General features: G+C 49.0%; 2 protein-coding genes across 2 annotated transcripts in view; one reads left to right on the forward strand and one right to left on the reverse strand.

Moving 5' to 3' along the window:
- The window catches only part of TELO2 (telomere maintenance 2), a 51,380-nt gene extending 32,013 nt beyond the window's left edge, over nucleotides 1-19,367 (forward strand). Inside the window, exons 13-21 of the mRNA XM_065411748.1 lie at nucleotides 4,120-4,211; nucleotides 6,982-7,098; nucleotides 7,830-7,901; nucleotides 8,593-8,763; nucleotides 9,719-9,810; nucleotides 12,911-13,010; nucleotides 13,493-13,557; nucleotides 14,443-14,558; nucleotides 17,345-19,367. Of these exons, the coding sequence (XP_065267820.1) occupies nucleotides 4,120-4,211; nucleotides 6,982-7,098; nucleotides 7,830-7,901; nucleotides 8,593-8,763; nucleotides 9,719-9,810; nucleotides 12,911-13,010; nucleotides 13,493-13,557; nucleotides 14,443-14,558; nucleotides 17,345-17,448 (929 nt within the window). The 3' untranslated portion in view covers nucleotides 17,449-19,367. The remainder of the gene's footprint in view (nucleotides 1-4,119; nucleotides 4,212-6,981; nucleotides 7,099-7,829; nucleotides 7,902-8,592; nucleotides 8,764-9,718; nucleotides 9,811-12,910; nucleotides 13,011-13,492; nucleotides 13,558-14,442; nucleotides 14,559-17,344) is intronic.
- Nucleotides 19,368-20,781: 1,414 nt separating this feature from the next.
- The window catches only part of IFT140 (intraflagellar transport 140), a 242,819-nt gene continuing 238,666 nt past the window's right edge, over nucleotides 20,782-24,934 (reverse strand). Inside the window, 3 exon segments of the mRNA XM_065412296.1 lie at nucleotides 20,782-20,988; nucleotides 23,005-23,146; nucleotides 23,546-23,712. Of these exon segments, the coding sequence (XP_065268368.1) occupies nucleotides 20,782-20,988; nucleotides 23,005-23,146; nucleotides 23,546-23,712 (516 nt within the window).

Genomic DNA, 24,934 nt, shown 5'->3' on the forward strand with positions numbered 1-24,934 from the left:
GTCTTCAAGAGTCTGCAACACCTGTGTTTTGCAACTAGAGAAACCCCATTATGTCCTGATGCATCTCCCTCTCCTGGGCCTTTCTCCTGTCTGCTCTTTCCTTCTCCATACAGTCTGCAATATTCCTTCTCCAGGCCCTGTGCTCACTGTCCAATGCAGCAGTGGCTTGAAGGATCTCGCTGAACATATGATCCCAAGTCATCTTCTTTCTCCTCCTTTTCTGGCTCATGCGTTCCGTGGGTTTGGAGGGGGAACTCCTCAAGGTTGCAAAGGCAGTAGCTACAGATAAAACACACAGAGGTACCATTGTCCATATAGTCACAATAGAAAGTGAAAGTTAAGGTTCAGAATTCCCTTCCATTGCTCCCCTAGAGTTTTAAACAAGACTTGCTGATTGACACTTCTGCTTGGGAGTGCTTGTGCACAGCGCCACTCTCAGCACCAGCCATGGTGAGTGTGGCACGCCAGGGGTGAGGGAAATGAGGAGGGAATTGCTCAGTTGCATGATACGGGTGTGACGGGTTGTCACCCCTGAGGTGCAGTCTGGAAGCTGTGGGAATTGCTGCATCTCTCTAAGACACACAACTAGATTGGGGACACAGCTAGCCTCACCCAGGCCCTGTTATCACCCAACATGACAGCAGGTAGCGCCACTCACCCAGACTGGGCTATCTGAGTGCAAACAGCAGACCCCAGCCAGTTTCCCAGCTCCTGAGGCACGCACCCCCCTCTGTAGTATAAACCCAAAATTATGTCGACTTGTACTGCACAGGGATCTGCACAGTGTAAGCTCATTAATATGTCCTCCCCTCCCTCAATGTGGAGAGGAATATGCACATTTGTGGTAACCAAGCTGAGATTTTCCCCCAGACACGTCACTTAAAGGCACACTGGTTTAGGTTAAAATATAAACAAGTTTATTAACTACCAAAAGAGAGATTTTAAGGGATAACAAACAGATCAAAGCAGATTATCTAGTAAATAAAGAAAACTGCAAACTAAGCCTAAAATACTAGAAAGATAGGATATGAATTAGCAAATTCTAACCCTGGCTTATGATACAAGTAGGCTTGCAGATTCTTAAGGGATAAGCTGCATTTGTTCTGCAGCTTGGGATCCCCTCCCCCATTCTAAGTCTTTCTTTAGGAGCTTCTCTCAGGTGTTCAGTTGTGAGGAGTGAAGAACAATAGATGATGTCACTTCCTGCCTTATATAGCTTTAGAATATGGTGGGAACCCTTTATTTCAAAAACAGTTCCCAGCCCAGTTTGTGGAAAAATACATGCTCCCAAAATGGAATCCAGAGTCATGTGGGCTGGTCACATGTCCCTTGCAGAGTCATAGCAGCCATTACTCACATCGTTCAACAAAAAAACTTCAAAAACAGACTTCAAAGAGAAACTGCAGAGCTACAATTCATTTGCAGATTTAACACCATTAATTTGGACTTGAATAGGGACTGGGAGTGGCTGGCTCACTACAAAAGCAATTTTCCCTCTCTCGGTATTGATACCTCCTCATCAATTATTGGGAGTGGACCACATCCACCCTGACTGAATTGGCCTTGTCAACACTGGTTCTCCACTTTTAAGGTAACTCCCTTCTCTTCATGTGTCAGTATATTTATGCCTGCATCTGTAATTTTCACTTCATGCATCAGAAGAAGTGGGGTTTTTATCCACGAAAGCTTATGCCCAAATAAATCTGTTAGGGCTAGTCTACACTGGCAATGCTAAAGCGCTGCCGTGGTAGCGCTTTAACGTGCCTTGCGTGGTCGCTCTTAAAAAAACCCTCCTCAACAAGGGCGTGGCTCCCGGCGCTGGGGGACTGTTTACACTGGCGTGTTACAGCGCTGCAACTTGTTGCGCTCGGGGTGTGTTTTTTCACACCTCTGACTGAGAAAGTTGCAGCGCTGTTAATTGCCAGTGTAGACGAGCCCTTAGTCTTTAAGGTGCCACCAGACTCCTTGTTGTTTTTGTGGATACAGACTAACACGGCTACCTCTCTGATGCTTAATCACAGATTCACCAGCAGGGGAGTTGGAAATAAGAAATTTACAATTCACCTGAAAGACAGTTGGCAGCTCACTTATGCCATGGAACTGCCTGACCCCATAACCCAGCAAAGACTTTTCCAGTACAAAGGGTCAGATTTATAAGGGGGAAAAATGCCTCTAGATACCTTTCTTCCCCACTCCCTGCTTGAAAGACAAAAGGACATCATTGAACTGGGGAGAGTGGTATTGGCCTGGAGGTTTTCCAGCCAGTACAGACCGTTGTAAACTTTCGGGTGAGAGAAACCTTTTTGCTTTTAAACTTACTAGCCTTGGTAAAGCTTAGGAATTAGCTTGCATGCTTATCTTTTCTTTTTTTTTTCTTTTGTAACCAATTCTGACTTTTATGCCTTATCACTTGTAAATCACGTAATCGATCTTTCTCAAGTTAATGAACTTGTTTTACTCTTTTATCTAAACCAGTGTGTTTGATTGAAGTGTTTGGGAAATCTCAGCTCGGGTCAGCAGGGCTGTTGCATGTTCATTACCCTTTGTTGGAATGCTGGACTAATTTATGAGCTTGTACCCTCCAGTGGGCTAGTGAACAGTACATTTCTGGGGGGCAAGGCTGGGACTGAGGGATATGTGGGTGTCGCCCTGTATCTGTTCATGGATGGCAGGGCATATCATTTATGTATTCAGCTGGGAGTGACTTTGCATGCTGGTGGCTGGGAGTGAACAGAGCCTGTAGGGGTTTGCTGTTTATTAGCAGAGCAATCTAAAAGGCATCCCAGGCTAGAGAACTAAGAGGACACAACAGTTCAGGTTGCACCCTGGGGAATGTCACAGCTGTGATCCTGCTAAGTTGGGGGTGCCATCATTGAAATGGGAAATTAATTTACATACTTACTTGAGGTTCCTTTCCCTGCATCGGGCTTGCGTATGCTTGACTGCTGGGACTGACTGGATTGCGGTGGAATCTCAAACAGATCCTGGCTCTCAGCATAGCTGGACCACCCCAGTTGCATGTCCCCTTCCTCTCAATGTCCCTTCCAGTCCTATGATGCTATGATCCTCCTCCTCCTCCTTTCATGCAGTGGCCTGTGACTTAGGCTCCTCAGAGGTATCCCCGGCGCTGTGCGGGATGGCAGTGGGATCTTTGCCAAGTATATCATGCAGCTCTTTGTAAAAGCGTCATGTCTGCGGCTCAGTACCAGATTGACTGTTGGGCTCCCAAGGTTTCTGATATGCCTGCTGCAGTTCCTTCACTTTCATGCAGTGCTGCCGCTGATCCCTGGCATACCCCTTCTCCTGCATCCCCCGTGCAATGTGTTCATAGCTGTCCATAGCTGTGATTTCATAGCCTCTTCTCCCCACAGGCCCAGGAGATCCACTCCAGGCCATAGTGCATCTGGAACATATAACCAGCATAGTCAGCTGGGCAGTTGCATACAATAGTGGAGATCTGCTAGGTGTGCTCACCAAGCTGGACAGTCAGGAAAAGGCATTTCAGAATTTGCAGGGAATTTAAAGGGTGATGGGACTTCTGGACTCCGTGACCTCTAGGGCAGTGGAGTTCACAATTGTGACTGGAGTGGTCAGTGTTGAATATTCTGGGACAACTGCTGGAGGACTGTTAGGGTCATCATAGGTGTCTACATTCACACTGTGTTGACCTCAGTACACTGACCATGGCTCAACGCCACTTGGAGAGGTGGAGTCACTATGTTGGCATAGTGGAGAGCTTACGTCGGTGGGAGACAAATTTAAGCATAGACACATGCATAACTAAGCTTACACAAGGCAGCTTATGTCGACCTAACATTGTAGTGTAGACCAGGCCTAAGTAACCTCAGCTTAGTTCCTAGTGTCTGATCTTTCTGCTGAGTTGGTGTTTTCTTCCTGATGGAAGAGACTAGTTAGAGCAGGGGAGACTCAGGGGCATAAGAACTATCTCCCTGTCTATCCAGGTTCTTACACTATATGCAGAATTTCTACATCTGACCTTGGTTGCAACTTTCTCTTGAAGAGCAGGAAGGGAGGGGATATCTCTGGGATTCTTGCTAGTAGAAACATTGTCTCAGCTGGTCAGCAGAGCTGAAGTAGTTGGTTTTTGTTTATCTTTAGTCCTAACTGGATCTGAAGACATGGACAAGTGGGACGCTACAATGAAGGTTTTGGAGAGTCTGATTCGAAGGAATTCAGCTACTACAAGAGAGGTAAGGCCACATGAGCTGTTCCAACGGGCTTTAGTCAGAGGGTTGCCATCTTGGCCTCAGAAGGAAGCTAGGCATAACACAGTGCAAGACGGTAACATATAAAGAGCGACAGACCAGGCTGACTTGTCCTGGAGTTGGGACAGACCATGGTGATGGCAGCTGGCTCTTCTTGTCTTTTTTGGAATCCTTTTGTAGTGGGAATGGAGACCAGGAGACAGGTAGAGCCTTCCAGTGAGCTTCGGGTTGAGGAGGATATTGGAAGTGGCACACTTTGTCCAGGGCGAGCAGAGCTGCCTGTGGAGCAGTTTTGAAGCCTAAGCAGGTGCAGCAATGCAAATCAGAAGACAACAAAATGTCTTTATGCTTTCGTCAGACCCATTGTGTTCCACTCTTTCTGACTCCTCATCAAGAGATGTTTGGGGCAGACTAGTCAAGATGCAGAGCCTGGGTGGGCAGAGAGAAATTGGGACAAGGGGTTGCTGATGCAATGGCTCTTCACCATGGGTCATCTGCAGGGACTGAACTTGGATCTTTTCAGTGCCAAAAGCATGGGCCTCTACCAACTGAACAAGAGATGTAACTGGTAGCAGTTGTAAGTTCTTATTCTGTTGTGTGGGCTGGCCACCAAGGGCGGCAGGTTTGTAGAAATTTTGGTGGTGCCCAGAACGCTCAGAGCCCACTCCCCCCCCCCCAAACTCTGCCCCCCACCTGCCTAAGGCTCTAAGATGGAGTTTGGGTTGGGGGAGGAGGTCTTGGGTGCAGGCCCTGGGTTGGGGCAGGGAATTGGTGTGTAGGTGGGGAGTTGGGCTCTGGGATGGGGTATGGGGTGCAGGCTCTGGGATGGAGTTTGGGTGCTGGGTGCTGGGTGCAGGCTCCGGGCTGGGGCACAGGGTGGGGGTGCAGGCTCTGGGAGGGAGTTTGGGGATGGGAGGGGCTGCGGAGGGAGGGGGTGCAGGCTCTGGAATGGAGTTTGGTTGTAGGCTCTGGGCTAGGGAAAGGGGTGGGGCTCTGGGAGGGAGTTTGGGTGCAGGCTCTGGGAGGGAGTTTGGGTGCTGGGTGCAGGCTCTGGGCTGGGGCAGGGCCTGGGAGTGCAGGAGGGGGTGAGGGGTGCAGGCTCTGGGACAGAGTTTGGGTGCAGGAGGGGGTGTGTGGGAAGGGGGTGGGGGTGCAGGCTCTGGGACGGAGTTTGGGTGCTGGCTGCAGGCTCTGGGCTGGGGCAGGGCCTGGGGGTGTAGGTGGAGGGTGAGGGCTGCAGGCTTTGGGACAGAGTTTGGGTGCAGGCTCTGAGAGGGTGTGTGTGGGAAGGGGGTTGGGGTGCAGGCTCTGGGAGGGAGTTTGGGTGCTGGGTGCAGGCTCTGGGCAGGGGCTGGGAGTGTAGGAGGGGGTGAGGGGTGCAGGCTCTGGGACAGAGTTTGGGTGCAGGTTCTGAGAGGGAGTTTGGGGGCCTGGGAGGGGGTGGTAGGTGCTGGGGGGGAGGGAACTGCCATCACATATGGCTTCCTTCCTCCCCTGCTTCCCCTCGCCATAGCCTCACTGGGGGTGGGGGCAGGGCCGGTGCAACCATTTAGGCAAACTAGGTGGCCGCCTAGTGGTTGGGGGTGCCTAAAAGCCCGCTCAGGCGAGGAGGTGGAGTGGAGGTGAGCTTGGGCGGGGGTGCGCGGGGAGGGCTGCCCGCAGTAACGGGGGGAGGGGAGGCGCACAGGGGAACAGCTCCCCGCCCCAGATCACCTCCACTCTGCCTCCTCCGCTGAGCACACAGCTCCCGCTCTAAGTCTCCTCCAATCGGCGCCGCAAGCCTGCGAGGGGAGGAGAATTAGAGGGGCGCCGGCGTGCTCAGCGGAGGAGGTGGAGCTGCCGCGGGGGGAGTCTCCCCAGGCGGGGTTAGCTGGGGGGGGGGGGGGGGGCCCGAAAGGTGGAAGTTTCGCCTAGGGCACGAAACTTCCTTGCACCAGCCCTGGGTGGGGGATGGGGTTGCCCCTTGCCCAGTGTTTGCAGGAGTGGTGGCTGCAGGGGAGAGCGGGGTGGATCACAGGGTCAAACACTCACCGAAGCCCCAGCAGCTGCTCAGGTGAATCACGGAGGTCCACTCCAGATGTCTCCCACCGGAAGCCTCCTCCGCGTCTGGTGTCTGGGGAGGGGAGGGCTGCCAAGCACGTGTGTGCCTCCTCCCCCTCCTGCTCCTCCTCCTCCCCCTCCTGAGGTACAGTAGCAACAGCAGCTGCCTCAGCCTGCTGCTGGCCCGTAGCTGCTGGCAGCGGAGGCCAGGGAGAGCTGTGCCGCTTTCACTCAGGCAGGGGTGCTTCGGGGGTGGGGGGCAGGCAGGGGCCAGGGGAGAGACTCAACTCCAAACATTGGTGGAGCAGGGCCCCCAGCCCTGAATATTGCTGGAGCCCGGGCACCACAAGAGAATATAACTCGCCGCCCCTGCTGGCCACTAGAGGGATCACTTACTGCACACATGCACTGTAGGTTTTACTGAGGTGTCTTCTCCATTCCTTGACACTAAGGTTCTTCCAAAAGCCACGTTTAAAAGGGGCATGGACGTCAACCAAGTGGTTAGTCACTGCTTTGAGCAGTCCCATCTCAGTGGCACCCTGGCTTGTCATGTCCTCTGCTGTGTCTAATAGTCAGGCCCTGCCTCTTCATGTCCAGTCCTCTCACAGAGGCAGCCAAGATGAAGTTTGTTTTTGCATCTTCCTTTGTAAACCCTCAGGAGAGGGAAGAGCTTGCTGCCCAGCAGGTGGCCTCTCTGCTTTTGTATTTTGTGCAGGTGAGCATGGAGCTGACTAAAGTACTGCTGCACCTGGAGGAAAAGACCTACATAGAAGGCTTTGTGGAGCTCCGTAAGAGAGCCCTAGTGGCTGTCACCATCACAGATCCAGTACCAGTGAGTCTCTGTGTTTCTCCTTCCTCGTAATAGGCACAGGCTTAAGGATTTGAGCAATTGCAGCTGGTGTCTCTTGCTGGCCTGGCAGAAGCAGTTTCCATGATGGCGGGCTGGATGACCCTTTAGGGAGCAGGCTGAGTTTGTGTGAAGAGCTGTCCTGCCTCCTCACCAGCTGGGCCATGAACTGGAACGAGTATCTGCATTGGGATGATTGGAGCCAAGGTGTTAGAGGGTTAGTGGCTGAGAGGGAAACTCTGGGCTAGAGATTTAGACAATTGAAATGATTGGATAGGAAGTGTCCAGAGGTGATGGAGAAATGTGAGTGTGTCTCAGGGCAAATTAGCTAGCCTTGGGCAAGTCCCATAGCCTCATTGTGCCTCAGTTTCCGCATCTGTGAAAGGAGACTTCTTTGCTTCTGAGATGTGCTAAGGTTGGATTAGTTACTGATTGCAGAGCACTTGGAGACCCCGGGTGGAAGGTGCTATAGAATGCCAGAGTCATGTTGGTTGGTATTGGCTTCCTCTTGGGAGGGTGTGGCAGTGCAAGTCCCTGAATTTCCCCTGCTCGGATGGTTCTTCTCCCCCCATTTGTGGATTTTCCTGGTTTATTACTAACAGGAGTTAGGATTTCTCCTCTTTAGAACTCCAGTCCTCGGGGAGGAGTTGGGGGGGGGGGAGCAGGTTTCTTCCCCAGTTATTGGTTCATGCTCGTTATTCCCTGGCTTGGTGCAGGTGGTGCAGTATCTGACTTCCCAGTTCTATTCCCTGAACTACAGTCTCTATCAGCGCATGGACATTCTGGATGTAAGTGACTCACCTCTTCCTTCCTCTTTGTTCTCTAGCTCCTCCCCTTCCTTTTACCTTCCCATCCATGAGTCCCCCTGTTGCATCAGACCTGTCTCTGGGAGAGGAGCTGGGGTAATCCCTTGACTCCTGATTAAAAAGGACAATGGGGCGAAGCAGGAGCAGCCTGGGGGAAGCTGTTACGTTAACATCAGTTACTGCCCTTCATTTCCTGCCCTCAAAGGTTAACGCACTGTACAGTTGTGATGGGAACCAGGGAGGGAAGAGATAGCAACGCATAGGCCAGGATGGTGACCACTTGTCTGGAAGCAGACAGTGGTTTTTAGGGAGTCTACTAAAATTTCCTGGTGCTTTTTCAGTCTACTGCCTGATTAACTTCTTAACCAGGCACCCTCCCCATGCTGCCACCCCACTTCACTTACTGTACCTAGAGAAGGAGCCGCTGTCTGCTTTTCAGGCTGGACAGGTAAGCTCCTCTGCTGAATACCCTCTGCAGCATCTCAGAGGCACTCGGTTGCCTCAAACTTGTGGGGTAAGTCCTTCCACCCTCACTTGAGCTCTTTTGTGCCCGCCCCTCTCCTCATTCCTGCCCTACTCCCACAAGCTCAGTGCAGGTGACTGTTGCTCTTAGTCTCTTTGTTAGGGAGAAGGAATTGTTGTCTTCTAATGGAACCTCTTTCCATTTATCTAGGTCCTAGCTTTGGCTGCTCAGGAACTCTCTCAGCCTCAGGCCTCTGGGAAAAATAAGCCCCGCAGCACCCAGAGTCCCTGCATCCAGACCGTCCCTGGCAGTGACAGCTCCCAGAACTGGAGAAGGTTTGTGGATGAGAGGATCCAAAGCAAGACGCGCCGTTTGGCGAAGGTGAGGCTAGGTTGCTCAACAGTGGAAATACAGGAGCATCTCATACCACAAAGCAGAGAGAGCTGCAGTAGGGCTAACTTTGAGAATTGCCACAATCCTATCCAGGCCAGGGACCAATGCAGCATCATGAAAGGGCTGGGTAACTTGGTTTTAAAAAAAGAATTCCACAGTCTTCTGTGTCTCCTTGGCAGGGGACTGTATCCAGCTCCTTGAAGCACTCGCACCCCCATCCCCACTCCTGCCCCATGTTGGGAGGGGACTTTCTCTATATCTTGAACTCCCTGCCTCACATTGGGAGCTCCCAGTCTCCACTCTGCGCTTCCAGTCCACAGAGCTGCCCTCTGCCTACCCCCATGACGGGGCTGTAGCTCCACCACTCATTTCTCAGCCCCTTCCTCCAGTCCCATCCTGGGAACCAACCACCTCCATTTTGTATCTCTAACCCCCAGAGCTTCCCTTACTCTTGCATTGATAGAAGTTGTTGATTAACTCCCAGAGCTCCTTTACCTCCTGTGCTGGGAGGTGAGGCTCAGAAGTGAGGCTTATCTTGTGCATGTTGCTTTGCTTCCCCTCAAGTTTTCCCCCTCCCATACTACAGGACTGGACCCAGACTGTGTAGAACTCCTCAGAGATGGGGATGAGGAGGAATTGGAAATGGGGAAGCCAACTCTGTGGAATTTGACTCAAGCATGCAGTGTTGAACCAGTGTAGGCCCAGCTGGGAAATGCCAGTCAGAGGCAATGTCAGGAGTGTAGGAGAGCAGCAGTGGTAGGTCAGGACACTGCAAGGTACAAAAGACACTTCAGTGCTAAAAAAAATGCTACTACGGTGCTTTCCCCTCTCTGCAGCAGCTAGGTCTGATAGCACTGAGGAGTGAGGTCGTGTAACCCCTTCAGAGGCACTTACTGCGGCTGACTATGTTTCCTCTCTAAACCTCTTTTTCTCTTTTGGACAGGGTCAGTCTCTAGTGGAACCGGCTTGTGGCCCAAACAAATTCAGTTCTTTAGCTGGACATTTCTTCTTCCCCCTGATTCAGAACTTTGACAGGTGAGATGGCGAGTGCCTTGGGGTCCTGACTTACCAAGGGACTATGGCAACACATGACTGTGAGGGTGGACCTTGACCTTGCTCTGTTAATGTCATCAGTGACTGAACTGAGACACAGAGAGGTGGTGTGACTTTCTCAAGGCCCCCAAGGGAGTTGGTGCCTGAGTCAGGAATAGAACTTCTGGAGAGCCACATACCAGTCCACAACTCAAATTCCTAGGCTATGTCTCTTCCCAAAGTGACCATAATACAGCAGTGAATTGGGACGAGGGCTTGTGTTTTCAGAAGTAACTAGGGATTTGGGAGCCCAATTGAGACAACTTAAAGGAGCCTCATTTTCAGAAAGTGCTGCCCTCTGAAAACCAGGATGCTCTAAGGTGTCTCAAGTTGGACATCCTGAAATGGAGGCACCTAAACTACTGGTCACTTTTGGAAATGTATGCCTAGTTGAGCAAAGTGCTTTGCAGCAAGAAAATGTATGCTAACAAGCAGGGCTAATGGACATAGCCTTCTTTGCAAGCCTAAGTGTGGTGTTAGTGCTGTTAACCAACCCTTTCGGAGCTGGATTAGAGCAGACCAGACCTTGCATGAATTACAGGTCCTGTTATCCCATGTTTGGAGTCAGTGAAATTGGATCTTGAGCTATTCCTGGTCTGCTTATTGGAGGATGATAAAATGGAGGCTAGATGCTTGCTAGTCTGCACACACACTGGTGGGTTCTTCCCTCTTCTTAGAGATTTATTGTAGCAGGACGGCTCTGCTGTAATGGTTCATATCAAGGCAGCTTCCTTCCCTTTTTCTTTTCCTTTCCTTTTTTTTTTTTTTTAAACTACAGTACATTCAGAAATATCATAAATAATACTAGAGTTGTCAGAGTAACTGGACAAAGCTTACTTGACTATAATACCCCTGTTTTGCTCATAGTTTCCTGCTGACTAATTCACTAGTCAGTAATGTGCAGTGGTTTTCAGGGCCGTATCCTCAGCCCATTGAATTCAGTGGAAAGATTTCTACTGACTTCAGTAGACCATGGATCAGCCCCTGAAGAAGTTCTGCTGGAACAGTTTTCAAAGTCCGTCTGATTATTTTCCTACAGCAAATGTATCAGTGCCCTTAAACAGGGCCTGTTATACTCAGTGGCTATGCAAAGGCAAATGAGTGTGTGTGCACTGGTGGGGAGAGAAAATGGTAGAGAATCCTACTTCGGTTATAGATTTGAGCAGTGAGCAATGATTAAAATAGGAAATCACTTTGCCGGGGTGTTCTTTAAGTTGCTCTGCAGTGTACTGAGCACAGCCAAGCCATGCCTTAGCTGTACTGGGGCTAGGAAACGAACCCACAATTCAGGAGGCTGAATTTCAGCAGAATCTCCTGGTTTCTATCTGTGGGTAATACTGAAGCCCCATTTATCCCTGGGGAATATGGAGCTCCCAGCATCACAGGGCTGATCCTTTCAAAAAAAAGAGAACTCTTCAGATTGTCATGTTCATTTTCTATAACTGACCAGAGAACAGAAGCACTAGACTGTGTTCGGTACTAGTCAGCCCATCTCTAGCAGTGAGGAAGCTCCGGGAGTATCAATGAAAATGGCTAGCAATCCCTCCCAACTTGGTGTCATTTACATATTTTATAATCATATACTCCACTCCAATATCCAAGTCAATAACAAAAATATTAAATAGTACCGGGCCCAGGAAAGACTCCTGCAGCACCACACTAGATACACCCTCCCAGTTTGGCAGCAAACAATTGATAACTACTTTTAGTACAGCTTTTCAAAAGTTATGCACCCACATTATAATAAGTTCATGTAGACCACATTTCCCTAATTTGCTTATGAAAATATCATGTGGGACACAGCCTTCCTAAAATCAAGATATATCATGTCTGCAGCTTGCCCCCCATCAACTAGGCCAGGAACTCTGACAAAAGAAAGGTAGGTTGGTTTGGCATGATTTGTTCTGGCAAATCCATGTTAACTATTACTTATAACCCCTCTATCCTCTAGGTGCTTATAAATTGAGAATTTAAAACTTTGTTCCAGTATCTTTACAGGTATTGAAGTTAGGCTGACCAGTCCATAAGTCTCTGAGATCCTCTCCCCCCCGCCCCCCTTTTTAAAGACAGGCACTATGTTTGCCCTTCTCCAGTCCTCTGGAAAACTCTGATCTACTTTACTTGGGGAGTGATGAGGATGAATTAACATCTGTAAAGTATTTTGAGATCCTCTTTAAATACACTCCACTGATTGAAACTACCGTAATAAAAATAAGCTGTCAACAGGACTGTGTAGGCAGGAGGTACAATGGGGGATGCCCAAGAAGCATTTGGATGGCTCTAGCCTACTCCAGGAGTCTGATGGACAGGGCTCTGTGTCTGGAAAAGAGGTGGAGCACGGAGAGTGATGCTTTGCTTTTGGAGGATGCTAAGCAGTTGTTCCTTTGAATGGCCACAAGGGGGCTCTGACACACTAACAGTCCAGACAGTTCATTCAGTAATGGAAGGACATGACTGAAGTTTTGGCGCTATGCATGGTTATCAGGCAACATTCCTACAAGCTATTACATCTCAACTGTAAGGCGCTGCAGTCTGTGGCCCTGGATAGCCCCCATGGCCACAGTGTTGCTTGGATTCATAGTTGACCAAATCTAGGCAGCAGTTTAATGTTAGTCGGGTAAGGATGCTCTAAGGTAATTAAGGGCCTGGGCAAAGTCCTAACCTGCCTGAGGAAGGCATGTTACAGACAGCATTAATGCTGTCTCAGTTCTGATTGTTTACAACAAGAAAACGGGACCTGGCATTTGCATGTATTTCTTCCTAGTTCAGCCAGACTTCACCAGCAAGCCAAGTCAAAAGTTCCCCTGGCCAGATGGTGAGCAGTATTGTTCTCAGCACACTTTGGGGGGCACATGGGAGCCAGTAGATGTGGTGGGAGGCATTCTCCATTTTACTTTGGTAGCCACTGTCTCCAGGACTGAGATTGCCAGTGACCAGCTGGACACAGTGTTTCCTGTTGACCTTCCAAGTCACATTCTGGCAGGTTTGAAAAGGCAATAAGAAAACTTGCCAACCCAAAGGCACCGTCTCTCTTGCATTGCAGGCCTCTGGTGACCTTTGACCTTTTGGGAGACGATCACCTTGTGCTGGGAAGGCTGGCACACACACTGGCAATCTTGATGTACTTTGCCATCCACACTGTGGTAAGGAAGTTGAGGCCCATAATGCAGCACTTGCTGACTGCAGTGGGGGTGAGCCCCGAGATGGCCTCTGAAGTGGCATTGGAGCATGGTGCCTGCTGCACTCATTGGGGAATGACCTCAGTGTGTAGGGGGATGCCATACCAGTGAGCAGCTGGCAGATGCTGGGGGATGGGCCAGAGAACAGGGCTGGGAGCTAGGAATCCTGCATTCTGCTCCCTGCTTGTACTTGGGCATGTATCTTTATTGCCTGTTTCCCCATCTGCAAAATGGAGTTAAGAGTTACCTTCCTGCTTCCCAAGAGGGACCTGAATGGAGGAAAACCCCCCAGTATGTGCTGACTGCTATAAGAGGCATTGAGTTCCCCAGAGACCCATCTGGGTGACTTTTTCCCATTGTATGTGGTCCTGGACATGGACAAGTCAATATGCCTTGTGGGTCAGTGTGTGAGAAGCTGCCTATTCACTGTGTTCCCCTCAATGCAGGCAGCTGCTGCCATGGGAAAGTCACTGCTGGAGTTCGTCTGGACCCTGCGCTTCCACACAGACTCGTGAGTTGTGTGTTTCTATGGTTATTTTGGTGATGGGAAGATGATCAGCTCGAGGGCCAGGTGCTCTTACTGGGACTTTTCAATCTCAGGCAGAGAGAGTATTGCCTGATGCCTATGTGGATGATTTAATGCACCATTCTCTTTGCTCACCTCTGCCCCCTTCCCCACCCTGCTCCATATGAGAGCAAAGCCTGCAGTGCCTCATGCAGGCAGAAGAGATTGATGTAGGCAGGAGATGGGGCTGTCTTTGGGAGCCCCATCAGCACTAAACACTCCTTTAACCATAGTATCACAGCAGCCACTATAGTTTTGGCTAAGGTGGAGCTTTCATTGCCAACTCCTGTGTCCTGGCACCTCACTCACCTTTTGATTTGAAACCTCTCGAATGTCTTCTCTGTCCAGAGGTGCAGTCAGTGCATGTAGGAAGCATGGCAGAAACCTTTTGGACCCATTTTTGAGTTATCCCTGAGGTGGCTTCACCATGTAAGATATTTCCCAAGTGCTTTTTTCTGTAGGAGCTCAGAGTAACTGAATGGTTTGGATTTAAACCATCACAGCTGGAAGGGTATTGAGCAGATCTTAGCCTTTCTGCTCACCCCCAGCCCAGGCTTCCACAGGCTCCCAGCCTCTTCTGGTCCAGGGAGCAAGAGACTGGCCCCAGCTCTGCTGGGTGGCAGCATAGAGCTGAGCAAGGGGACCAGGCCTGCCAGTTCTGATTAAATCCCTGCTCACTAGGAGTCTGGTTGTGCTGGCAGTAGCCATCTGTGAGAAACTTGAGGGCACTGCAGTAAAACACTGTGTAGAGAAGAGCAGCTAATACGGTGTGTAGGTGAAAGGAAGAGAGAGAAGCTGCAGCCTCTCACTGGGTCATTGCTTCTCCATCAGGTATGTGCGTCAGGGCCTCCTGTCTGCAGTCTCCTCCATCCTCCTCAGTATCCCCAGTGAGCGGCTGTTGGAGGACATGACAGACGAGTTCTTGGAGACCCAGTCCTGGCTGGCAGGTGAGGGTGGTGGTGGTGGTAGTAACAGGGTGTAGTGTCTGTAGGACCGGAAGGCATAAGGGAGGTTTTGCTACTTTCTTTGTGCTGCTGAATAGAGCCTCATGTTGAAGTGCATGTATCATTCGTGTTAGGAAGGGGCCAAATTATCAATCCAGTACAGTCCTTGCTGCAAGGGAGGGTGTGCTGCAGAGGCATCCAAGGTGCAAGTCTTGGGCCAAATATGGCCTATAGCATTCTAACATAGTCACCCTCACCTTCCATAGGGAAATACGGCCTATGGAGACTACAGGTCCCAGAATGCAGTGCACTTACGCCAAGCACTGTGTCCCCTCATATTCCATGGACTTGTAGGCTGGACCTTCATGTTTTAAATTACTTGCAGACCTTGAACTTCTGATAAGCAACCAGTGTGTTCCTGAGTTGGCAGAATTTGCACAACCCAGGTGCACTGGGTGCATGGAGAATGGGGAGCATCCTCATACCAGTTTTCATGGTGGCAAAGGATGAGAGCAGGAGGGCATGGTCCTTTCTTCCAAATTTCCTAGTGCTGAGGGAATGAACATCTGGTCTACAAAACAGAGTGATTGACTCAGCCAGCTTGCACTGCAGGAGTGTGGCCTGCAGCACATGGCAGCACGTATCACACAGCACTGCCTTTGAGGTGACATGCTGGAAACTTGCAAGAGGAAATGGCACTGTATGCTCTCAGCCTCTGGCTAGGTTTGGATACACTTCTGTGTGCTAATTGGTCCCTTTACTATTCTTTTGCCCTCCGTTGGTTTCCTTCACCATCCTGACATTTAGAAAACTGGCTTCCCATGGGGGCTGGGCCGGAAGTGACACCGACACAGCCGGTCTCTGATCCCTGCAGGTTATATAGCTCTGTGCCCTTAAAGGGAAAGAGCAGCCACGGGGGCCAGAAACTCACATTTCCCATGACATGGTGTGCGCTGAGGGATCTGCCTCCCTCTGCTGTAACGTTCCTGAGGGCAAGGGGAGTCTTTCCAGGAATGTTGTAAATGTCTGAGGAATTCAGTACAAGGAGCATTGTGGTCTATCTGTCTTTAACTAGCTGATAGTTGTAGCTGTACTTGGCAGGGAGAGGGGCAGGACTGGGATAGCAGCACCTCTTTTCTGTGTCTGAAACTAGTCTTGTGGATGCCTCTTCTGGTGCTAGGAAGATACAGTGTATCAGTGGTGATACTTGTACAGACGCAGTGAGCACAGTTGAGTTCAGGTAGCATGGTGATGAGTGCAGGATAAGAGCATAATAATTGCAGCACAAGCCTGCACAGCCCCCTCATACACACAAGCCTTGGTTCCTGCCCCAAGAACTTTACTTTCTAATTCCGTCCCAGATAGAACCAATCTGTCACATGCAGTGCCCTGGATGCCATTAGAAAGTCAGTGGTTTCCATCAGGTACTACAGAATCCCGTTCCAAGTGCAGAGGAAAACAACTGAGCTGTCTCTCTCTCCCACTGCTGGGGAGCACCGGTTGGCAAATGCTGACTTGATGGCCATCCCTGAATGGGAGAAGCTGCCCTGAGTTGGAGAAGGCACATCATTCTTGCATTGGTCACTTCTGATAAGCTTCAGCTGCAGAGCATTTTGAGGACGAGAGTTCTAAGCAGCATTTAATTTGTCACTTTCCTTATTCTGCCTCATCCCCTTGGGTAGGTTATGCTAGGTCCTGCCCTTAAAATTCAGTTACTCCATCAACTTGAAAAGACATAATCCCTTCTTTGGCTCAGCTGCAGAGGTCCTTGGAGGGAATCCCCTTCACCCCACATGAGGCCTGGAGCAGTTTGCAGGGAGTGTGTGTCTTCTCATGTCAGGACTTCACTGAGGTGCAGGGTCATTCCCCTTCCTTTCTCCCTACCCCACCCTTGCAGCATAGTTAGCTCAAGCTCCATGCTCTGGCATCCTCTCCAGTTGCATATCACAGGCTCTGAGCTAAGAATCTGGGGCTGTACACTCTCATATGGCTGCTTCCCCCACCTTGAGTATGGAAACACCAGCCTGAAGCTCTCCCTGAGTTTATAAATAACCCTACTCCATCCGTGTGAGTCATGTGCTTAGGCTGACACAGTGCTGGGCTCTGAGCACACCGCTTGTGCGTACAGGATATCCTCACACAGACTCTCTGCTCTTCCAGACTCCCTCCTGCTCTGACATCCTGAGTGCATCCTGAGTTTTTACTTTGAGCCCATTATGGGCCCTTGAAATAAGTTTCATGGATGTTCTGCAAATGCTTTAATTTACATGCTGCTCACAGCGCCAGGTCTGTGTGAAGGCACCATGATGGCTTGGGCCTGTCTTACACTTCCATCAGCTGACTGCTAGTGATACTTAGGGGCTATTCTTATTCTCCACTACACCCATTTGTGCACATGGTTATATGATCTGTTGGTGATTGTGTACAAACAGAATATGTGCACACAAGAGTTAGAAGCTGCCTTAAAACCTGGCCCTTCTTTCCCTGATGTCAGGTTCCCACACCACCTACATTACCTGCCCCCATGCCACTCACTTTGGAATTAACATTCTAAGTGTTAGTGTGCACCTGGGTGAGTGAGCATGCAACATAGACCAAACACTGGTTTTAGCCTAAGCAATCTGAGTGTAGATATCTTTCTGGAGATAAGTTGAGTATCATCTGGGCAGTGTGAGAAGTGGGTTAGTTTCCTTTCACTGTTATTGGATTTCAGCAGTTCAGGAAAGGACTGTAAAGAGCATCCTTGTTTTCCTCCCACTCTCAAATAATGGCATTGTCCTCTTTTGCAGATGTAGCAGAGAAGGACCCAGATGGGGACTGCAGGAGGCTGGCCTGGCAGAACCTACTGCTAATGGAGAACTTGCTAAAAAAAGTCAGAAGTGTCCCTTCCTAGTTGTAGGGGGAAATTGAAAACAGAGGTGACCTCCACCTAACACTCTTGCCAGCTGGGTGTTCATAGGCACTGCTGGGCCCCTTCACCAATCACCTGGCTGGAGAAGAAAAGGGACAGGGTGTACAGCTAAAGCCAGGGAGCTCAACTTGACACCTGGACTTTGTAGTGGGGGCCAACTTAGTGAGCTATTTGCTATCCGGTACAGCGTGTACAGATGCAGGAAAATGGACTAGTGCTGCCATCCTCTCTACACCTCCCCCTCTCCAACACACTCTGCACCAGCTATTTATAGCCTTGGCAGAGTTGAATGTTCAGCTAAAAATATAATGAAGACCTCACAGCAAACTTCTCTTCAGGAAAACAGGAGGAGTGGATGTGGCCACTTACCTCATGGGGCTAGCTCCATGGCATCCCTGTAGTGAAGGGTTGAGGGTCTCCCAGCAGTCAGCCTTTGGCAGACAAGTTACCAGCCTCCTGGGAGAGATCATAGATGAGGGTTGGAAGAGACCTCAGGAGGTCATCTAGTCCAACCCTCTGCTCAAAGCAGGACCAACTCCAACTAAATCATCCCAGCCAGGGCTTTGTCAAGCTGGGCCTTAAAAACGTCTAAGGATGGAGATTCCACCACCTCCCTAGGTAATCCATTCCAGTGCTTCACCACCCTCCTAGTGAAAGTGTTTCCTAATATCCAACCTAGACCTCCGCCATTGCAACTTGAGACCATTGTTCCTTATGCTGTCATCTGCCACCACTGAGAACTAGGCTCCATCCTCTTTGGAACCCCCCTTCAGGTAGTTGAAGGCTGCTATCAAATTCCCCCCCTCACTCTTCTCTTCTGCAGACTAAACAAGCCCAGTTCCCTCAGCCTCTCCACGTAAGTCATGTACCCTAGCCCCCTGATTATTTCCGTTGCCCTCCGCTGGACTCTCTCCAATTTGTCTACATCCTTTCTGTAGTGGGGGGCCCAAAACCGGATGCAGTACTCCAGATGTGGCCTCACCAGTACTGAATAGAGGGGAATAATCACTTCCCTCCATCTGCTGGCAATGCTCCTACTAATGCAGCCTAGTATGCCGTTAGCCTTTTTGGCAACAAGTGCACACTGCTGACTCCTATCCAGCTTCTTGTCCACTGTAATCCCCAGGTCCTTTTCTGCAGAACTGCTGCTTAGACCAGTCAGTTCCCAGCCTGTAGCAGTGCATGGAATTCTTCCATCCTACGTGCAGGACTCTGCACTTGTCTTCGTTGAACCTCATCAGATTTCTTTTGGCCCAATCCTCCAATTTGTCTAGGTCACTCTGGACCCTATATTTACTCTCCAGCATATCTATCACTCCTCCCAGCTTAGTGTCATCCACGAACTTGCTGAGGATGCAATCTATTCCATTGTCCAGATCATCATTAATAAAAATGTTGAACAAAACGGGCCTGTGGGGCACTCCGCTTGCTACCGGCTGCCAACTAGACATCAAGCTGTTGATCACTACCCGTTGAGCCCAACTATCTAGACAGCTTTCTATCCACCTTATAGCCCATTTATCCAATCCATACTTTTTTTAACTTGGTAGCAAGAATACTGTGGATTGAGTGGTTCTTTGAGTGGGATGGAGTGGTTTTTTGTAGAGGATGATTCTGGTCAAGAGTTACACATTGTGAGCAGCTCCAGTGGACTCCTGCCTACTGAAAATATGCATAACGTTAGAGCAGAGACACTGTCCACCAGGGATGGTGTGGGGGAGGAAGGGCTCTCTAGTTTCTAGTTACAAGGTGTCTTTTTCCTCAGGTGTGCATAGTCTTAATATGGTTGGAAGCTCTGCAAGCAGAGGAAGGAGACTGAGACTTCACATGCTGCAGTCTATACTAGCATTCTATTAAAGAGAACCTATTGCTAAAAGCTGGAGTGTCTTGTTTTTAAAGTGGGACTGAAACGAGTTATGCCTTAACACCAAACTGCTCAATATTTGTGAAATCTCACAAAGGAAACCAGCCACTCCAACCCTCCTGTTTAGCATCAGGTAGTATGGAATGTGTTTAGGTGGCTGCTGAAAACACATGGTTTCTCTTGCCAGGGATAACAGCAGGGACTAAGGCCATGCCTATGTTAGCATCCCCTGAGCAACATAAGTTTTGCCGGCATAAGCGCTTGTTTTTATTATGTCGCTGGGAGAGCTCTCCCGTTGGCATAATGCAGCTATATGAGCACTTAGAGTGGTACAGCTGTGCTTCTGTAAGCTTTTAAGTGTAGACATGGCCTTAGATAAGGACAGTGCTAAGGTGACATTGAGGGGGAGAGACTGACAGGTCTGATCCTGCCTCGGAGCATAACCTAGATATTCAGTCATGAGGTAGGAGGGCTTGTCTTCTCCTTTTAGAGCAAAGCCCAGTGAGAATGGTCCTGATGTTTCACTAGGAATATTTTCCCAATTAAAATCAAGCACAGAGTTTTGAACTTTATCCACTTTAAATCCAGGGTTTGGTTTGGGAAACAGGCTTCATGTTAAGAAAACTGTGCAGGATAAATTACTCAAACTCCAACCTATGCAGGAGTGGAGGAGGTAGAATTTCTTCTTCCATAACTGCAAGCTCTACTCCAACTGATCCTTTGCTAAATTAAATGCAAGATCTAGAGGGACTAGTTAACAGGGAAGAAGTCTCCTACTTCTGCAGAAGGTACTGATTTGAATTTTGATAAGGCTCTGCATGACTCAGGCATTGCTGGACCCATTCTCTCATAAAATGGTATATATATAAAAAAAAAAAGCCTTGCTTCCTCGAGTTTTGACTCTCAGGGAACAGCTCACTGTGTTGTCCTAGTGGTTGGTCCTTTAACAGACCAGAGCTATCTACTATTTGAGGCCTTGTCATATCATTGCGAAGTGTATCTTAACTAAACTGCTTTCTGTATGCATAGACAGTTAGAGCTAGACATGCTCGATTCAGCACTCACTTTTCTGCTGCTCCTGCACTCTGGGATTAGGATTATCTGACTCCTTAATTAGGATCGGACATTCATTTTTTTCCTTAAAAATTTATTGAAGTATTAAAAGTCTCTCTAAATTTGAACATTAAAAAAGTAAGATAAAAAAAGTAGCTGTCTGAGGCCCAACCTGTCCCTCTGCACTGACTTGGTGCTTGAGCTTTAACAGTTTTGCTTATACATAACAAATGAATCTTCTTGGTATGACCCAAGCAGACTACAGCATCAGGCTGTGCATTACTGAAGTATTTGACTTTCTGCCCTTAACAAGCCTAGATCAGGTAGCTGGGGACTGTAGCAATGGCCAGGCTTCCTCACAGCTGTATGTGAATGTTGCCAGTTTACATAGTAAGCCATCAGGGATCCTCGACTTCATCAGCTACATCCTCTTCCACCTCCTTGTTGTCTTCCATGCTGTTGTGGCGAATTCGTTCTGGGACAGGGTTCCGGTTCCAGGGGATGCCCAGCCCTCTGTGAACTGCCTCAATGGTCCGTTCATTCACATAGTAGGTCAGGTTTACACATGGAGTTCTTTTCCGCATCTCCTCCAAGTATCTATAGGCCTAGGGGTAATAGATGGTAGGGTATCAGGCATGAGATGTGTTCTTGTTATTCTCATATCACAGCAGCGTGGCAAAAAGCATCTAGATATGGTGCATTCAGATACAGTTTGCTAGGCTCAGACCTCCCAGCCTATTCAACCTGAGTTACCAGTGCAGGGCTGGCTTACCAGTTCCCTTCAGCTACCTGTGGGGTTTGTCCAATATTGGTATTAGCACAGAGGGTGCTGCAGTCTCAGTTCAGGCACCACACTAAACTGTTCAGTGTTGTTGGGGATTCCTAGGAGGCCTTTGAGATGACTCTCTGGAGGGACTAGAGCCTCCCAGGTTAGATGAGTGATGGATACTCACCAGCCCTTTCCAAGATTAAAAAAAAAAGGAACCAGGGCCTTCACTAACCCCTAAACTTTTAGTAAACCCTGGAACTTTTGCTTGTTTTTGCAGAAGAGCAATAACATGGAAACCAATCGATAGAATGAAGAGTGTTTTGAATAAAAGCTGTGATTAGCATTGAAAACCAAAGGAAGGGAGGACACGGATTTTCCAATCCCAGCCCTCTGTCCTCTGCCTTGATACCTGAAGCATTGTCAAGGCTAGAGATGTCAAACTTTGGTTTCAGTTCTTCTGAAGGTACCCAAATTTCTCAGACCCACTTTAAAAAAAAAAAATAGTGAAATAGAGCATTCCTGAAACAAAATATGTAAAATTGACAAGAATGTCAGTTTCATTGCTCCATGGTTGAGCCTGCCAGCCCCAGGAGCTCTGGCTGGAGGCAAGGTTCTTGGGGCTGCTAGGGTCCAGGGCAGCCCTGCCATTCAGATTAGTCCAGAGCCAAGGACTCTCAGGCTGCCCTGCGTCTGAGCTGGGAGCCAGCTGGCCCCAGGAGCCTGGAAGCCCTAGGATCTCTGGCCCTGGAATGATCTGCGTCATAGGGCTGCCCCAGACTCTGGGAGCCAGTCTTAGGACTTCCAGGTGCCAGCTCCAGTTGGGGCTGCCAGACTCTCTGCTGCAGAGCTGTCAATTCCAGAACACTAGCAGGTTTCCAATGGATGGATGTGTAACATTACACATTCCATTACACACGTAAACCTGTTACTGGTCCAGGAAAAGTTTGATCAAATCTGCACTAGACTTGGCAAAATGTTTTGCCTAACGACTCACCATTTTTCATCTGAGAACATAACGGCCATACTGGGTCAGACCAAAGGTCAATCTAGCCCAGTATCCTGTCCACCGACAGTGGCCAGTGCCAAGAGGGAATGAACAGAACAGGTAATCATCAAGTAATCCATCCCGTCACCCATTCCCAGCTTCTGACTAAGCTTCATCAGAAAATTTCTGAGTGGCTCTAGTCAAGACAGCTTGTAATAAACAGGTTAGTGCCCAGAGCGGGAGAGCATGATGCTCAGCACCTGGCTGGTCCAGAACAGCAGGTTACTTTTAGTCCAAGGCTTGTAATCCTGTGCCATTCTGCACTCTGCTGTTTGGCACTTCCTGCTCTGAACAAATGACTCATCACTTCCCCAGATGGCTACAAATTAATGATTTCCCATTTTTTCTGGGCCAGCCAGGTGGCTGTCCGAGGCGCAGTGCAATTGCAGAGAAATGACCAGAAATGACCTACTGCTCCTCCCTCTCTATTAATGGGAATGGTTATGAGTATCCCAGGAGCCCCCTCTGTATATGTTACTCTCCAAGTCTGTAAAGTAAATTTCTTTCTCCCACCACAGATTAAATATGGATTCAGTCTTGCTGCTCCTTCGGCATACCCTACACTGGGATCAAAACTGCAAGCACCACACAGTGCTTAGCAGTGATACTTCAGCTCTCTTACAGGGCAAAGGTCAACATAAATACTCCAAGGGTAGCTGTCCACTTTGGCATCTCTACACTTGCGAAGGTTGAGAGTGTACAACAGTAAGCTGCATTCCCTAGGGATGCAAACATTTAGATTGTACGCTCCTTTGTCTTCCTCTATACAGTGCCAGAAACATGCATGATGCCCAAATAATAACTTACCATCTGGAATTCCTCCACCTGTAAGTAATGTTCAACCAGAAAGCCCAAGACATCGCCTAGGCGGATGGTACTGTCAAGGTCTGGCTCGTCTAGGAGAAGCTCACACTGCCTGATTGCCTCTTTTGGGTCCTCAGAGTAAACTCTAGTGAAAGAGCAGGTTGAAACTGTAAATATCCCATGGGGGGAGGAGACAGATTCTCCCCTATTGCATCTGGCTCTCAGCTGAACCACAGTTTGAGACCTGTGTATGCCCCATAGCCTCCCTTCTGTAAGATGGACATCCTCATAGTATCTTAGCTCCAACTAGAAGGGTAGGCAGAGGCTTCATAAATCAGCACATGAGGCACTGGCCTCAAGGCTACCTTTTACTCAAAGGTCAACCTGTCATCCCCTACACCCATATGGTTCCCTGAGGCCAAAAGTCTCATGAGTGCTTTCAGAAGTAAGTCTCCTGCATGGGACTGTGTTGCTGCTAAAGCAGAGAACTTTCCTCAGATACAGATTTTCATATACATTGTGTGCTCTGAGCACTGCAAATTACCTTCGAGCCTGGATGAATCGCTTGACCAAAGCCAACTTGCTTTGAAAAAGTGCCAGTTTGCTCTCCTGCTCTAAAGGACTTCTCATCTTTGCCTTTGACAGGCACTTGAATGCCTCAGTCAGTGCTCCCTGTGCTTTCTCATAGTTCTGATATTCATCGATCTCCACCTACAAAGAGAAGACAAATAAGATAAGTGTCCTGTTCCCAGTCCTGGCACAGTCAGGGAACTATGATGCAATTGGAATAACAGAGACTTGGTGGGATAACTCACATGACTGGAGTACTGTCATGGATGGATATAAACTGTTCAGGAAGGACAGGCAGGGCAGAAAAGGTGGGGGAGTTGCGTTGTATGTAAGAGAGGAGGATGACTGCTCAGAGCTCCGGTATGAAACTGCAGAAAAACCTGAGAGTCTCTGGATAAAGTTGAGAAGTGTGAGCAACAAGGGTGATGTTGTGGTCGGAGTCTGCTATAGACCACCAGACCCAGGGGGATGAGGTGGACGAGGCTTTCTTCTGGCAACTAGCAGAAGTTGCTAGATCGCAGGCCCTGGTTCTCATGGGAGACTTTAATCACCCTGATATCTGCTGGGAGAGCAATACAGCGGTGCACAGACAATCCAGGAAGTTTTTGGAAAGTGTAGGGGACAATTTCCTGGTGCAAGTGCTGGAGGAACCAACTAGGGGCAGAGCTTTTCTTGACCTGCTGCTCACAAACAGGGAAGAATTAGTAGGGGAAGCAAAAGTCGATGGGAACCTGGGAGGCAGTGACCATGAGATGGTCGAATTCAGGATCCTGACACAAGGAAGAAAGGAGAGCAGCAGAATACGGACCCTGGACTTCAGAAAAGCAGACTTTGACTCCCTCAGGGAACAGATGGGCAGGATCCCCTGGGAGAATAACATGAAGGGCAAAGGGGTCCAGGAGAGCTGGCTGTATTTTAAAGAATCCTTATTGCGGTTGCAGGAACAAACCATCCCGATGTGTAGAAAGAATAGTAAATATGGCAGGCGACCAGCTTGGCTAAACAGTGAAATCCTTGCTGATCTTAAACGCAAAAAAGAAGCTTACAAGAAGTGGAAGATTGGACAAATGACCAGGGAGGAGTATAAAAATATTGCTCAGGCATGCAGGAGTGAAATCAGGAAGGCCAAATCACACTTGGAGTTGCAGCTAGCAAGAGATGTTAAGAGTAACAAGAAGGGTTTCTTCAGGTATGTAAGCAACAAGAAGAAAGTCAAGGAAAGTGTGGGCCCCTTACTGAATGAGGGAGGCAACCTAGTGACCGAGGATGTGGAAAAAGCTAATGTACTCAATGCTTTTTTTGCCTCTGTCTTCACGAACAAGGTCAGCTCCCAGACTGCTGCACTGGGCAGCACAATATGGGG

Source organism: Emys orbicularis, chromosome 10 (assembly GCF_028017835.1).
Source record: "Emys orbicularis isolate rEmyOrb1 chromosome 10, rEmyOrb1.hap1, whole genome shotgun sequence".
NCBI lineage: Eukaryota > Metazoa > Chordata > Testudines > Emydidae > Emys > Emys orbicularis.